Source organism: Scardinius erythrophthalmus, assembly GCF_964197995.2.
Source record: "Scardinius erythrophthalmus genome assembly, chromosome: 3".
In the NCBI taxonomy this organism is placed as follows: Eukaryota; Metazoa; Chordata; class Actinopteri; order Cypriniformes; family Leuciscidae; genus Scardinius; species Scardinius erythrophthalmus.
In genome coordinates this window covers 36,344,814-36,361,761 of record NC_138223.1, presented here as the reverse complement: position 1 = coordinate 36,361,761, position 16,948 = coordinate 36,344,814, and the positions used below count along the sequence as shown (strand labels likewise).

Below are 16,948 nucleotides of genomic sequence, written 5' to 3'. Positions count from 1 at the left end.
ACTGTCAGTAAAAAGGGGCGTTGGAAAGCAAAATTATTATGCAATGCACATGATTCTGCGTAAAAAAAAAAAAAGTATAGTCTACTGACCGTTAATGGCTGAGAAAGTTGAATTGCCCAATATCCTTCTATTCACTGGAGACCTTTAAAACAGGAACATGCTTTGCCAGAAGTTGAGACCTTAGATTGTTTTCTTTTTTATCATCATTTGTCTATTTTTCGTGTCTGGAAAAAGCTCTGTTTGCACTCTTTCACAACAAAGTCCCAAGCCAATTTCCAGCGGCTTGTGGCAAGCCCCTGCACCAGAACAAAGGCTGCTGTCTGAATCTGAAGTGGAAATTTCCACTGAGCCTTGAGCCCTGGCTATCCCAGTTGCACATTTGAAACTTAATATTACAACAAAACTAGAGGGCCTCCAGTTTTGTAAGGGGAGTGGTGTGGGTCCTGACAGTGTCTGTGCCAGGTTAGTGAGAATGTGTGGTCATGAGTTTAATATCTCTTCTTACATATAGTACCCAACAAGATTTGATGGTCTTGCAGAACTGTCAACAGTAGCAGTCAAAATCACAATTAAGCCAAAAAAAAAAAACAACAACTTGAAATTACAAAGCTTGCTTTCAAAAGGCTTCAACTCAGCTCAAGAGAATAATACATAGTCAGAGAGTGACTTCTAACATCAGCATAAAAAAACACTTTTCTTATCAGTGTGATGAATAAATCTACTCTTTCACCATTTTCCCCGTTATTCAATCCAAAATGATGGCGCTTCTTTGGCCCTGTTTAAACCTGGTATTAAGATACGTTTTTGTCAATCGGATCACAAGTAGACGAGACAAACACATTCCCGTTTACATCTGGTGTTTTTTAATCTGTATCTTTTGTCCACTTTCAACCACTTCTGTCCTGAGTTCGTTTGAGGGCAGGGTCTGTCTATGGGCTGGTAAATGTATGGGCTTTAACAATGTTGTGAGAACATTGTGCTTGATATGTATTTTTTTTAATCTTCAAATCAAATATCTTGATTTGTCGACAAAGTTTAAATTCTGTCTGGCCGGTGCTTCCCATGATGTTTACGCATTAGGTCAGTAGGTGGAGAGTAGGCGATCTTTTGATGCTGTTCGAACGCATTCGACTCAAAGTGGTCGAAAGTGGACAAGCTCAAAGCATGATGTTTTATTAGCAAAGTTCGGGAGGAACACGTTCAGATAATCAAAGCTAATTAAACATGAGTGGAGCACATTTAGTTAATCAACCCAATCAATGAGTTAACAGGTATATACAGCAGACTTACCTCCGTTCATTGACAGTTTAACAGCATCCTCCACCACCCCATCTCCTCACTTCTAGTCCTAACTACTCTTACAACAACCGGGGGGAGTACTCAGGGTAATTCCGAGCTCTGAGCCCTCCCCCCGGACAGCACGCCAAATACACATAATCTTTACTCTGGTTAATTTGATGTGTGACCTCGTGAAGTTTTAGACCCTGTTTATACCTGTATTTAGCGCCGTCCACTAGTGATTTTATCGACCAAAACATATCTTAATATAGGGCTGTCAAACGATTAATCGCGATTAATCGCATCCAAAAATAAAAGTTTGTGTTTACATAATTTATGTCTGTGTACGGAGTATAATTATTTTCTATATATAAATACACACACATGCATATATATATTTAAGAAAATGTGTTATTTATATATAAAATATTTATATATAATATAAATTATATATAATATAAATATATATACACAGTATATACATGCAAATATTTCTTAAATACATGCATGTGTGTGTATTATATATAGAAAATAATTATACACCATACACACACATGTATTATGTAAAAACTAACTTTTATTTTGGATGCGATTAATCGCGATTAATCGTTTGACAGCCCTATCTTAATACAAGGTGTAAACAGGACATTTGAGCAACTCTAACTTGCAGAGTTGAAAACTCACAAAGCTTGAGATTAATCAAGATACCTTGCAATTTATAAATAACAAAAATTAACCACACAACACATAGAATTTATGTACATGTACATGTCATCCTATTAATGTGGACATTGTAAAAGTGCTTTGTAAAAGAAACCTTTGCCACAAAGTTCCATGTTACACAGTACCATTCAATATTTTGGTATAAGAGAGATTTTAAGGAATTACTTTTATATCAGCAAGGACACGTTAAATGAATCAAAAGTGGCAGTCCTTTTAAACTTTCGCATGGTTCGCATGTAAAATTGGTCATGTGTAAGCTGTCATGCGGACCTGGGAGCGCACCGTGGTACCGAACCCAAGAGTAGGAGGTGGTTTGAGCTCGGATGCACTGGAACTGTGGTGGGATTCGCGTGAATGTTGTGAAAGCAATGGGACTCAGGCGCACACTTGTTCAGGAAGTAAAGTAACCTGCTTGTAAGTTTTAGATGATGGCGACATGATTACTTCAACAAAATGCATTTCACGAGTTCACACTTACATATAATTAGATTATAGTAAGGGTTATGTGTATTTGGTGTGCTGTCTGGAGGGAGGGCTCCGAGTTCGTAATTTGTCCTGAACCCTGAGTACTCCCCCCGGTTGTGATAGGAATAGTTAGAAATAGAAGTGAGGAGATGGGGTGGTGGAGAGATGCTGATAAACTGTCAATGAACAGTCTGGTAAGTCTGCTGCTGTATATATAGCGTTAATTGAGTTAACTGAGTTGATTAACTGAATGCGCTCCTCTCGTGTTAGTTAGATTAATTATTAGGTTAACTCCTCCCGAACTTTGTTAGTAAAACATCACTTAGAGGATGACAGTGGTAATGACTTATCTTGGATACGAGAGTGAGTGAGCTTGCGGTGTATTCACAGTGAGTGAGCGCAATCAGAACGGCAAATTAATGGCTCGCAATTCGCTGACTCATAAGAAGAGTCTGTTTGCAATCCAATCACCCACATACAGTAAAGCAAGTGTCATTCACTCTGCTGCGCATAATAGGACCAAATGAATGACAAAAAACTATTTATTGACACGTGTCCTGTTTTCTATCATGCACCATGCACTTTTGTGATGACGTAGGATGAACGCAAATGCACCAGGGTTCAATAGAATCAAGTAAGCGTGAAACCAGACCAACGCTGCGGGGGCTTCGGTCTTGTGCCGAATTATTACCCCCCTCGTTGAGGCTGTTACCTAGTTGCCTAATCCATACCCTAGCCAGCCCCACACCTAATCCTAAGCCAACCTATGGGGCTGTTAACATGACACCATTTTTTTACCAGAAAATTCAAACTTTTTATGTTTTGCATTTTGGCTGTTCATTTACACGACAATGGCGTTTTGGGGGCCTGAAAACACAAGCTTTTGAAAACTGGTTTTAAAGTGCAAGTTTTTTGAAAACGATATCGTTATCGTCTCCACGTAAATCTACAAAAACGTGAATTTGTGAAAACAGAGACGCCCCGCGAATGCGTATTGTGAATGGAAAGCTACGAGAACAGGAATGAAAGCTAAGAGAGATAGACATAGATCTCTTCAGTGTGTTGTATTTTAATGTGTTTTTGGGTTGTTCTGCTGACAATTAACACTGCAAAAATATCTTTCCTAGGAATTTCAGTAGACAAAAAGTAGAAAATTAAAAGTGATCTAGGAGTTTTGTACAGCTTTTTTCAGTGGATGCCCTTGAAAACACAGTAAGTCTAACCCTCACAGCCTGGGTTTCATACATGTCATGGCGCTACTTTGAATAAGGTCTATAGGCGTGTCGATTTTCTTTACAAAATGACCTCGCCAACAACTGGCCTGGCAATTCAGCATTTTTAGTCATTTTCGCAGTATGCGAAAAAGCAAAGGAAAAACTTTTCCGTTTTTAGTACATTGTTGTCGTGTGAACGTACACTCGGTCAGGGGGGTTATGACCTGGTGGGGGTCAGAATTCGGCACAATCACGTTTGGACCAGTGTGAAAGCCCCCATACACAGTGTTTAATCCAGGGCAATGGTGTTAGTCCAACAGCTAATTAATCCACTTTAGGCAGAAGTAGAGCTGCTGGTGTGGGATTAGACAGGACAGAGAAGAAAAACCAAACCCATATGACTTTATGTCAACCAGCACAAAGTTAATATGCATTGCTGAGTTCACAAAGCACTGGATGAGAGAAGATTTATATGTCCAGAATGAATACTGTACACGCAAACAAATAGCTTATCTTGCAATAATTCTCTCTAATGCTCTCCTGTGCTGAAAGTGCAATTTGGCTTGTTCTACTGACTTGAGAACAGATCTGCATTTGCTTTTATGAGGGATCTGATTATCCTAAATGAACTAAGAGGGCAAGTGTCCTGTCTTGTGAGCTTAAACGGTAACATGAGATGGTACAAACAAGTTGTAGAAGTGACACCAGCAGCTGTTGCCCCTAATTTACCCTCTCAGACGACATTCCCCACAGGGCTTTCTCATAAACAACTTTGTATTTTGTTTTGCCCTAGTCTTTCTTTTGGTCTTATTTCTCATCCTCTGTTCATCATGTGGCCATGTATATACACAAATAAGCACACAGGTACAGTGTTACTATTACACAAATATCTTTTCCTACAAAATCAGCATTTCTAAGAGTGATTTTCATTCAAAGAATCTATAAAAACATACTGGAAATATTGGAGCAACTGTTCATTAAAAAGACTAACAGTCTTTTGATACAAGACATTATGTAGGCGAACGATCTCAGCTGAGTGATCATTCAAATGAGAGACAGGTTTATTTCCTTTATAATCAATTAACCTTAGATGACCAGACAACTCAGCTATCAAATATGTTGTAAAGCATTATGTTAACACTTACACTGGCAGATATATCATCTTTGTGGATTTTAGGCAGGATTCAGAATTCAGGAGCCTGTAAAACATGATGACTAATTCACATCTGTGTCTTTGAAAGTTATGTAATCTTTTTTTCTTTTTTTTTACATAAAAGAGTATTGAGGGGAACAAACATGCAAATCCAGCTGATGACGAATCGCTTCATTATGATGCGTTTACTTACCACATACTCTACCTGAATAAAACAATTTCCAGACTTATCATTAGAAAGCAATAATTAGGCTTGGAATTAACTACACTTCCCACAAATGACCCATGAGTCATGTCTGGCATGTGTAAGACTATTCATAAGATTCATGTACGACTCGAAGACAGGCTAATATCAGTTCAGCAGCTCATTTGCATGTTAAGTAACCTCAAAGTTATATTAGCAAAGCTGAATATTTGTTAGTTATATAAGCATACAGTAACATACAAGCATTTTGTACATGATTACAAAGCAAAAACATCAGAAATGATCAATTATTATTTGGGTTTAAACATCAGCATGTTGAAATATTGATAAACTTGCATGTATCTGAACGCAGAGTGAAAACAGATGGATTCGAGGGTCAATTGCCCATGTATAAACTGCTTTCAACAGTGAACTGTGGGCAAATGTTTATAGTTTTGGAGTACTGCTCCACATTAGGCCACAATGTTGACCTCTTCACCAGAGGGGGCTGTTATTTTCATTGTCTAGTACCAAGCAGCCAGAATGGCATAAGGCAAATTGACATCTCTGGACATTGTGCACAAAAACAAGTTCCTGATTAGTTCTTATTACATGCCGTACATTGCGTTCAGCCAGCTAGACTGAAAAACAGCATGCAAAGCTCATTGTATTACACCAGAGACCAGACCTGCATGCTTGATGATGTGAGAAATACAAGTAAATTATTTTTTTCTCGCCATGCCAAATTAAGAAGAATTCTGTTCTTTGGAGCTCTTAGGTTCAGAGGCAATGCTAAAGTTTAAAAATAAGTGGTAAATCAGTGGTTCACAATTCAAAACAAACCCAAAATTGTGGTGGTCCACAACCCAAAATGGGTTTCAGGTCTGTTCTGATAGGCTCATGGACATTTGAAGTGAAACAATGTTAAATACAAATAATAACATGCTATAGTTGTGCATAACTATAGGACAAATATAAGATGGATATAAGTTCTTCCCTAAAAAACGACTAAAACAAAATTTATCCCAGAAAGAAAGTAAACCCCAAAATACAGGTTTATCGTCGGATAGACGTAGTCGTAGACCTATGAATTGTATTTTATTTTATTTTAATCTTGGCCTATTTGAATGTAAAAATACCTCAAGGCAAAATTAAATAAAGTGTCAATGCAGCATTACTAAACATTCTCCAACGCTGGAGTTCATAATGAAGTGCACCGATTACTATTGTGTTTACATTGTGTAACAGGAGCACGTGGACAACAAACAGCTGGGGTCAGGCCAGCACGCGCCTAGAACGTTCTGCTCACGCCACGCGCTTTCTTTATTATCATTATGACGTCGAGAAGTTTGACAACACAAAATGAATGAACGAGCATTCAGCAAAAAAGCGCTTGTCGCAGTGTCAGACTAACACACAGCCGATAAAAGGCCACAAGAAAGTGCTGCTGAAATTCAGAGGCAGAGTGGTTTTGAATTGCATTCGATTAGTTAAACCATTTATAATTGTATTCGTCTGATAGTGTCTCTGCTGAGACTATACAGAGAAATGAAAGTAGAAGCGAAACCACATATGTCTAATAGTAATTAACATAAACATTATACGTCTATAACCGCTATTAAACACTTAAAAAAACTTACATTAGCTCACAAGACATCCTGCTATCTGCAACATTAATGGGAAGTCCAAATCATTTCTGCGAATCGATTCGTTCAAACAGAATCAGTTAAAAGGGATTCAGCGTCCTTTACGTTATGACGTAGTCAGTCATCCCGTGGTCCCTGATATGTTCCAGTAAAGCATTGTGTAAGCACATATTACTGTTTATTACGTTGTTACATTTTATTGATAGCCAACTAATAAAACTAGTATTGTAATTTAGTACGCCCTAGGGTTTCACAGTAATTAGCCAACTGTGTTAACATACATTTCATGTTGAATTTAAATGCAATTTCCATTTCCGTTAAATTACATATTTTAATCTCTAATATATAATTTAATCTCTTAATTGAAAGGTTTATTCATTCTTAGATAAAGTGTTGTTTATTAAAGTCAACTCTTGTTGCTTGGTAAAATATATCCAGTATAATTCATATGTAATATTTAACTTTTAAAGTACCTTTCATAGTTTTCGCTTTATTCCAAATCCTTTAACACATATCGTATTACGAATCTGACATGTTCGAAAGAGGCGCTTCAATGAGTCGGCGAGTTGATTCAAGAGTGAGCCGCACGGACCGATTCAGACCGATTGTGAAACGGCTCAACCGAATCATTATAAGGATCCGACTCAAAAGAATAATTCGTTAAGGATCCGGACATCGCTAACCAGCAGGCTAGCGGAGTAACGTTTCAAGACATCAGTTTATGTATTTCAACCTTCAGTTTAGGTTTCGCGTTTTAATCAGTGCACTCGAGGAGTAAATAATGCTATGGAACAATGTCTGTTTATGATAGTGCATAACATAATTGTTCATGTGGTGTAGTATTATAGACTTACCAGCCGTTTCTCCGCCACTCCTCCCTCCTGCTCGATCGCAAACCCAAACAGATGAGAAAAGAGCTCAAATTCAGCGCGTCCTCAATGCAATACAGCTCCAACCTTTTTCTAACAACCAACCATAAATAAACCAACCACGTCTTTTAATCTGCAGCAATTCGAGCGCGATGGTAACAAATCAGAAATCATATAAACACAAGCATCGTAGGCTGTAAATTCACAGATGCTTGTAAAACAAAAATCTACAAAAACTCAAATCTCTTCCCAGGTGGCTTAAGGCTGTGCCAGTGAAGTGTGTGCGCTCCTGATATGCGTCTGCATGGGGTGGTATATTGAGATTTTTGGTGGTGGATGTGAACTCAGCAGCACGTAGCTCACGACACGAGCAGGTCCCTCCTCCTCCTTCATCAGAGAGAGAGAGAGAGAGAGAGAGAGAGAGAGAGAGAGTCAGTCCAGTGTGTGTGTGTTTGAGGGGAGCGATGCGGATGCTTTCAGAGAGGGAGGGGCAGATCATACTCCTTCTGAACCTCCTTACATAGACTGTATGGACATTATATCCTCCTGAGATCCAGCTTTTAATTTGTGTCCAGTGTAGTGTATTTAGCATGCTTGCTTATAATATACATTATATCATATTATATAATATAATACACCCTACAACCCTACATTCATTCGATAAGCATTTTGGAGAATGGATAATATCCTAATAATATAATATGATATAATAAATTATAATATAATATAATATAATATAATAGTTAATAATATATTAATAACCTAATAAACTCTCAAGTCAAAACCCAATTCTCCAAGTTTTGAGAATGTATAATATAATACAATATAATATAATATAATCCTATATAATATAATATAATATAATATAATATAATAGGGCATATTTTATAATATATTAATAACCTAATAAACTTGCAAGTCAAAACCCAATTCTCCAAGTTTAGAGAATGTATAATAATAAAATATAGGCTAATATAACATAATATAATATAGGCTAATATAATATAATATAATAATCTGTTATATATATATATATGTATATATATATATATATATATATATATATATACACACACACACACACACACACACACACACAACCCCAGCAGTTTGGATAATATAATAAATATAATATAATATGGTTTTTTTTTTCGGTGTATTTATAATTAACATGAAAACATTTCATATATTAAATTTGCCATTTATATATGAAAGTAGCAATCATATTTGATGAATCTAGGGCAGTCTTAGAGAGTTCGAATCAGTGCCCATTGCAAACCGTTTTGGATTCATCCGTCTCCGGAAGTGAGTGGGCACACTTGGTTGAGACATAGCCTATACGTGTGTGCCAGTGCATGCCGATGAGGTGCCACTGACAGACACATATTGTACCAGAGCCAACTGAGCGGAATCATGGGAACCCATGAATAGCTGCCTGGGGGTGGGTCGAGAGACCAGGGTGGCAGCGCTTACAAAGCCCTATTGAGGACGACACACCGGGCGCTAGACTGGCACTGAATCAAGTGACATGTGGGGTATAAAGGGTGCAAGGAGGCAGGGAGCATTATCCATGGTACAAACCAATGAAGTATTACACTATAGGCCTTTATGGTATAGACCTCTGGAATGACGGTTAAAGTGATTTTAACCTTTGACAACGACCACAGGCGTGTAAACAAACCAATCTTTATGCCCCATATTCAATGCTTACTCTAAACAGCTATCATCTCAGAGAAAGCTTTTGTCATCTTAACTGTTTTCAGGATCCTATTTATTGTCCAAAACATCCTGATGTCACAATACTTAAGCATGTTGTACAAGTATTGGTATGATGTCCCCATATTATGCAGTGCTCAAAATCCCTTTGCCTGTCTTTTAATATTTAAAAAGAGGCGTAAATATGAGGTTTGTTGAGTGTTTCTCTTTCCATTGAGATTATTAAGATGTTTTGAATCTTCCCAATAGTCAAAAATGCACATTGATTTCCTTATTTGATCTGTTAATTAACATCTCCATTCAGTGTGTAGAGATTAATTTCATTAAGCCGCAATGTCTGAAAAGTGCTGATTTCACAATGCCATTCAAATTACAAAATGTCCAAGCACTTATAGCTATGGCATTCTTTTTTCATAGCTTGTGATTTGCAACACAGCAAACACAATAGAGATGTCAGTCAAAGACTGCTGATGAAGTTTACAGAAAAAGGATCCATTGACCCTTGTGATCGGAATTCTATGAATCCTTTGAAACACCAAGTTCTCCAATACACATTTGTGAAGCTGAATCGTGTAAAGAGGCCACTGCATGATGAACGCGTCCTCTTGATTTTTTTTAGGATGTGTAAGTAGTTCTATGAATAATTTTTTGGGCAAATGAACAGAGAACAGGACATTATTGTGAGACAACAGGGAGTTTTATCTATAGTCTATTTCCACGGTCACCATAGAAGAAGCTGTAACCAAAAGTTCAGATCTTACTGCAGAGCAGACAGATTTGTATGTGAACGCCCTCTTGTGTTTGCAAGTTACTATTACACTCTGAGTACAAAAGCTCTCACTAGGGCAGTTTCCACTTTGGTAGCCTGATATGTACACTTTAGGAAGGTATATACACCCTTAAAGGGTGTGTATTTTGTATATGCACTCTAATTTACGCCCTTTAAGAGTAAATAAGGTCAAAGGTGTACCTTTGGAAATGTTACCACCTCAGTGACAAAACTTGATTTGTCTTAAAGTTTATTCCAAAATTATTAGTATTTTTTGAAAACATAGTATCTGGCACAACTATTAGTGTAGCCTTCCGATTAAGAACTGCATGTCCATTATATTTTACGCACATCACATAATCTGTAAAGACAGATTCTTGACTCTTCTGCTCACCAAGGCTGCATTTATTTGATCAAAAAATAAAGTACAACATACAGTAATATTGTGAAATATTATTACAATTTAAAATACCTGTTTTATACTTTCATATATTTTTAAGAAAAATAGATTTCCATAATGACAAAGTTTAATTTTTAGCAGCTATTACTGTAGTCTTCCTTGTAATATGATCCTTTAAAAATCATTATTATGCTGATTTGGTTCTCAAGAAATATTTCTTATTATTATCAATGTTGAAAAGAGTTGTGCTGCTTAATATTTTTTCAAGTTACAATTTTTTTTGTCTGTACAAGATACAGTTTTTTCAAGATTATTTGATGAATAGAAATAACTGATTTTTTTTTACAGAAATCTTTTGTTGCATTTTAGTCTTTACTGTCACTTCTGATCAATGTAATGCAAAAGTATTAATTTCTCAAAAAAATTTACCTTTTTGAACAGTAGTGTAACCACCAGATTGTGTCAAACTAAAGTTGCCATAAATAAATCATCTTCAAGAAAAATACACTGAACAGCATAAAATGTTAAATGATGCCATTCTGATTAAGGAATCTCTGGAAAAAATCTTGGCATCAATGGGTTAAAGTTCTAATCACTGTGTTTATTTGCTAAATATGATTATCTAATGATGAATTGACACAACAAACATCCAGGGCAGTGTCATTTTTGTTTGTTGTTTTGTATTTTGCCAGGAGCATCAGCTGTTCTAACAGTTATTGAGAATGTGATTTACCACACCTGAAGGCAATAACTGACCTTTAACCAAGATGAGACTTGACAGAGGTCATGGCTGAGAAGTGGAGCTCAGTCAAGTCAAAATGAAGCTTGAGGAAGATAATCCAGTTTTCTAAACCATAAATTCTAAGTGTTGTTAGAATCTTAAAGGGATACTTCAGGATTTAGCATTAAGCTTTGTATTAGTAGAAAACCTGTAGTATTTTCGAATTACCGTGCTTTCCACCCTCATATCCCCCTGAGAGGAGAGATTTATGTATTTTTTGTCTGGAAAAAATCCTTCGATGACGCAAAAATCGCCATTTTGCGTCATCGGAGGATTTTCTGGCCAGAGACTAAAGACTACAGCCAGTAGCAGGGGCTGTCCCGCATGTGTTCAGCCCGCCCATAGAGGGTGGGATCTCATTCACAGAATGTACACAGTCAGCCGTCTTTCTTTGGAAGCTAAGCTAACAGGCTCTTGTTCTGTGAAGAAAGCTGAGTAGTAGGAGAAAGCTGAGTAGTAGGGGTTACCATCCTCCTTTTCCCGGACTTGTCCGGCGGGCGAGATCGTCCAAAATGTCCGGGCTTCAGCTTTTGCTTTCTGCGGTCGCCATTCATTGTTTACATATACACCTCTTGTTTCAATCTAACTGAATTCATTCCGATTGGTCAATCTGAATGTAGTGTTTACATGAACGCTAAACAAGTGATCGGTTGATGTGCGTTTTAACATTGCTAAGAAAATTGCTAAGACATAAACAAAATTCCGTGAGAGATACGAGACCGGCGCGTCTCAGTAATGACGCCACCGGCCTCGCGCCGTTCTCCCGCGGCCGTCAGCCTCATCCTGCTCGCCACAGTAAACATGAACATTTTGGGCGATCTCGAAATCCAAGGCAGACTCGTCACGGAGACTCACTGGTAGCCTAACCTTGTTGTTTTCAACTGCGCTCTCTAACCGGTAGGCGTGGCCTCCTAGGGCAGCGAAGCAAGTGCATTCTGGTAGTTGTTGTCTTTCATCCACATAAGCCAAAAATACATTTTCTGGCTTTTCTCAGTCTAGAAAGCTCCAAATTAAAAAAATTTCTTCACATTTCTTCTACATAAATGACCTATTTTAAATACACATTCATCTTTCCAGAGGTGAAGTATCCCTTTAAGAAAATGGTTAAGCTGGATGTTGCAGATGGAGAACAATAGGGGTCCAAACACCGATCCCTGTGGAACACCAGTGCTGCAGGGTGAGGACAGTCAAGATTTGCCGATTCCAGTTGAAAGGGTAATTTACTCGCCCTTTACTGTCTTTCCAAAATGTCTTTCTTCTGTGGAACACAAATATTTTAAACGTTTAGGTTACCATTGACAAAAAAAAAAAAAAAAAAAAGGCAAAAAAACATGAGGGTGAGTAAATTATGACAGAATTTTTCTTTTTGGCTGAATCTCTAAATGTATCTCTTGTATCATTCTGCAGTCTCTTTCTTGTTACACAGAATAATATACAATTTCACATCTTTTTATAGATTTTTTTGGCAAATTACAGTGTTAAAATAAGTTGATTAATGTGGTGCAATAAATGCCTTCATTGTGATAAAAGACCTGTATCCTATACAGTACTTCATCTCTTAATTAAATATTTTTTGACTAAAGTCATCTGTTTGTTAATATGAATATCTATCACCAATAAAGAACCGTCTCCATTACATATTTTCTGTTCTACATCTATGTATCCCCTAGATGGCAGCATAATACACTTCATGGCTATGAATTCTATACAAGATGGGATCCCCATCATATTTTATATAACTGGGTAGTGTTTTGCCTATAATAGTAATGTCTTGACAGACATAACACACACACTGTCCATTTTCATCTCATTGGGAGCTGCACTGATGGTAATGATCCACCCGAGAAAGTCTGAATTTCTCTTTCAGGAGCTAGAGAAGATGTGTCCAAGTTTCCATGGTTTCTGTAGAAAATAAAACACAGAAATTATTCACATGTTCCTACACAAGCAATCACAGGCAGCAGATGTCTTCATAACTGCAATGACTAGAGGAGATTTGAAGAGTTCAGATGCAAAAGCCTCTAAGTGCCATCTGAAATTTTCTTCTAGAATGATCATTTTTATCAAGCTTGTATATTTAAGTTCAGTAATTTCACTTAAATGACAATTAATAGGTCATTTTCAGTGCCATTTAAGTGAAATTACTGAATTTAAATATACAAGCTTGATAAAAATAATCATTCTAGAAGAAAATTTCAGATGGCACTTAGAGGCTTTTGCATCTGAACTCTTCATTTACTCTTTTAACAGTTTCAAGGATACTTTCTACATGCTCAACTATCTATTCATTGGAGAAAAATTTATTCTAAGCACTTTTCATAGAACATCATGGTAATATATATAAGAAACTTATATTTGTACTAATTCTCAAATGTAATAGTAGGTTAAACCACTAAATTATCTTACCCCATTTGAAAATCATAAAAGCCAAAATTATACTTCAGTTGCCTCATACTTTATTTCATTGTTTCTCTCTATAGCATGTATGCATTTTTTTTTCTGTGTTGGTATTGCAAAAAAGTATGGCTGAAAAATGAAATTACTATAACGGATAGTCATTGTGGTTAAACAGGTGCACAGACAGCTGTCATTTTCACTTTGCTAAGTCACAGATATTCCAGGCAATGCTAAAGCAGTCTGTGGCATGCATGCAAAGACGGGGTCCTTTTCAATGCAGCGTTAAAATAAGATGCCATTTTAATAACCCTCAAGTAATCGGTTGTTTGCTACACTTCACTCCAGACTTTTCACAGTCGAGCCCGTGGCATTACTTACAGCTAGAGAACAGTTGCATAACACATCATCATGGCCTCTTTTGCTAATGAAGAGATGTGAACACTGAGCTCTTTGACTTTCCTCAGTGTTAACTGCTGTCAATCTCTCTATACAATTCACAGAGTTTGCATTCATATGCATGCACATTGCATTATTACAGCCAGGCAGAGGTGGACCGTGACAAAAGTACATTTACTTGAGTACTTAAGTACACTTTTACTTTATTATTTTTTCTGGAAATTTTTTATTTTAACTTCACTACATTTGAAAGACAAATATCATACTTTTTACTTCACTACACTTCTATCAAGGTCCTTGCGTAGAAAGTAGTAACGTCATTTAGGGGATGATTTTGGTTGCAGGAGTTGCATTTTGGTTGGAAATGAAAGTCGGGTTGACGTCAGAACCCGACTGATATTGGTTTCTGACGTCAACCTGATTTTCATTTTAAACCACAATACAACATCTGTCCAACGTTGGAGATCGACCTCAATCTGATGTTGGATTCTGACATCAACCTGATTTTCATTTTCAACGTTGGGTTTGGTCTTCTAAATGCGAATTGTGTTATTGTTTTGGAGCACACTAGCTTATAGATAACAGTAAGGCTAACATATTCATACTAAAAGCCAAAAAGATCATAAAAAGATCATTTTCATAGAGACTTTAAATAGGGCACTATTTGAGGGAACAGCCATTTGGGTGTCTGAAACCATTGTGGACATTGAGTGCACTTATTCAATCTCACATCCAATCCCATACTGGAACTGTGTTCTAGAAACACGTTTGGAATTGTGACCAGTGTCAACATGATACAATCTAATTACAAGTGCTTCATTTTTGGAATCTGATTATTAATTATTTTATGTAATCAGTTACTATCATATATGCAGTGTTGGGTAAGTTAAAAAAGTAATTAATTATAGCTATTAATTACATATTCAACAGTGTAATTAGATTACTGTACTATACTCCCTCGACCAGTTGAACAATATAAGATTATGCTCTTTTAATTATTTCAAATAAATAATATAAAATTTCATAAATTATTCTTGTACTGACCAAAGTATTTAAAGTGAGAAGGTTACATTAAAAACATTAATTTTAACATTACTGATTTAACATACATTTTAACATCGAATTTTGATGTTAAATCCACTGTTGTTCTATAGTCTATAAAGTAGCCTATTAAATGCAATTACATCATCATTTACTATTGTTTCTTTTGGTTTAAAATTTCCATACAACTATGATATTAAATATGACTTCACAATATAGGCTAAGCAGAATATTTTACATATAAGCCAAAAATGTTTAGGGAAGGAGGAGGCCGGACAGCGAACGTTCAACATAACTTTAATCCACAAATAAACACATAAAACAAAATGAAACTAGGGCTGCCCGTCACGGATGACATAAACAAAACACACGGTAAAGTTCAGGCCTGGTCCTCTCTCATCTTGCTCCTCGTCACTTCTCCTTTTATCCTTCCAGATGTCCTTGTGTGTGGCTGGTCTATATATATATATATATATATATATATATATATATATATAGACCTGTATATATAGACCTATATATATATAGACCTATATATATATATATATATATATATAAATGTTTTTCAAAATATGTTTCACAGTAAAATGAGTCACAACATGAGGGTGACAGAATTTTTATTTTTGAACGAACTATCCCATTAAAACGGACACACAAAAGCATAATGTTTTTTGCTTCATTGTATTTAGTTAACCGGTCAAATACAGGGCAAAATACAGCATCTATTAATTCTTGGAGACTATTAATTCCCAAACAGGTGTATGTAGATTTTGATGTTTTTTAAACAAATTAAACAAAAACATGTGACAGAAACAAAATGTGTATTTACTCGTGTGACTTTTAATGATAATTCTATATGATATAATATGAGAAAACGTGAGGTTTGGTGCTGATAAAAGGAACTTGAGCATTACTGATGGGGCTTTGGAGGCTGGAAAACACTGGCTACATACAAAATAATCAAGAAATCAAGAATGGCACAGAATACTCGCACTAGGCTACAGTATATACTTTGTATTAGGCCACAGATACATTTGCAGAGATTTATTTCAGGCATTGTTGTTGACACACTGCAGTAGTCATCTGTATTGACAACTATAGGCTACAAATCAAATCAAACTATTCAAATAAAATGTAAAGCCTCACAAATGAAATAAAAAGCTAAAGACATCAAAGAGTAAAAAAAAAAAAAAAAAAAACCCCACTGTATTAGCCTAGACTATGGCATTATTCGCTCATTGTTTGCTCTGCTGAGAATGTCTGTAATCAGTCGGGCAAAACAGCTCAGATAATTTATTATATTACACAAACTATGCGTTTTTTTGAATATGTGAACTGCTTAACATTGAAACTTCTTTACCTTTTCGAAATAATCCATTAAAACGAGTTGCGTTTTGAGGAGCGTGCAAAGTTTTCAGTCGTTTGTGCGTTGTCTCAAGGACATGCCCACAATAGGGGGAAATATAATGAATATTCATGTATACTGCACCCACTGGGACAGTTTTTCACAGGAACTGAATATTACACAACACCGGCCTCGCTCCGCTCCCACAGCTTCCGGCATCGCCCTGCTTGCCACATCTTGTTTTTTTTCTTTTCTTTCAAAATTCACTCGAACTTTGGGACTGAAAATAAGTTGCAGTGAATCATAACCTGTACATCTGCAGTGTGCTTTCCTCTGTCATCTGAGACTGTTTGTAAATCTTGGCTGGCTGGAGAATAACAGCACGTTATCTGTGAGATGCACAGCTGTTGACCCATCTGCTGTGTGACAGACAGGTCTGTTAGGAAAATATGAATGACAATGTGAAGTCATTATGTGTGGTTAATATGCACATGGTCTGAGACCAGCCCCACCAAAACCAAACACACTGATATTCATTACTGGAAAAAGGACCAGTAGATTTTGTCTTATA

The 16,948-nt window shown here is 36.5% G+C and overlaps 1 protein-coding gene across 4 annotated transcripts in view; it reads right to left on the bottom strand.

Moving 5' to 3' along the window:
- Positions 1 to 7,976, bottom strand: part of rnf24 (ring finger protein 24) — a 35,736-nt gene extending 27,760 nt beyond the window's left edge. Inside the window, exons 1-2 of one of the 4 annotated variants that reach the window (XM_081360357.1) lie at positions 7,518 to 7,976; positions 4,826 to 4,879 (exon numbers count right to left, since the gene is read on the bottom strand). In XM_081360357.1, the coding sequence (XP_081216483.1) occupies positions 4,826 to 4,842 (17 nt within the window). In that variant the 5' untranslated portion in view covers positions 4,843 to 4,879; positions 7,518 to 7,976. Of the gene's footprint in view, positions 1 to 89; positions 224 to 4,825; positions 4,880 to 6,657; positions 6,720 to 7,517 lie in introns of those variants that run through there. The other 3 variants (XM_081360356.1, XM_081360359.1, XM_081360358.1) reach the window with 3 other exon arrangements.
- Positions 7,977 to 16,948: the final 8,972 nt, after the last annotated feature.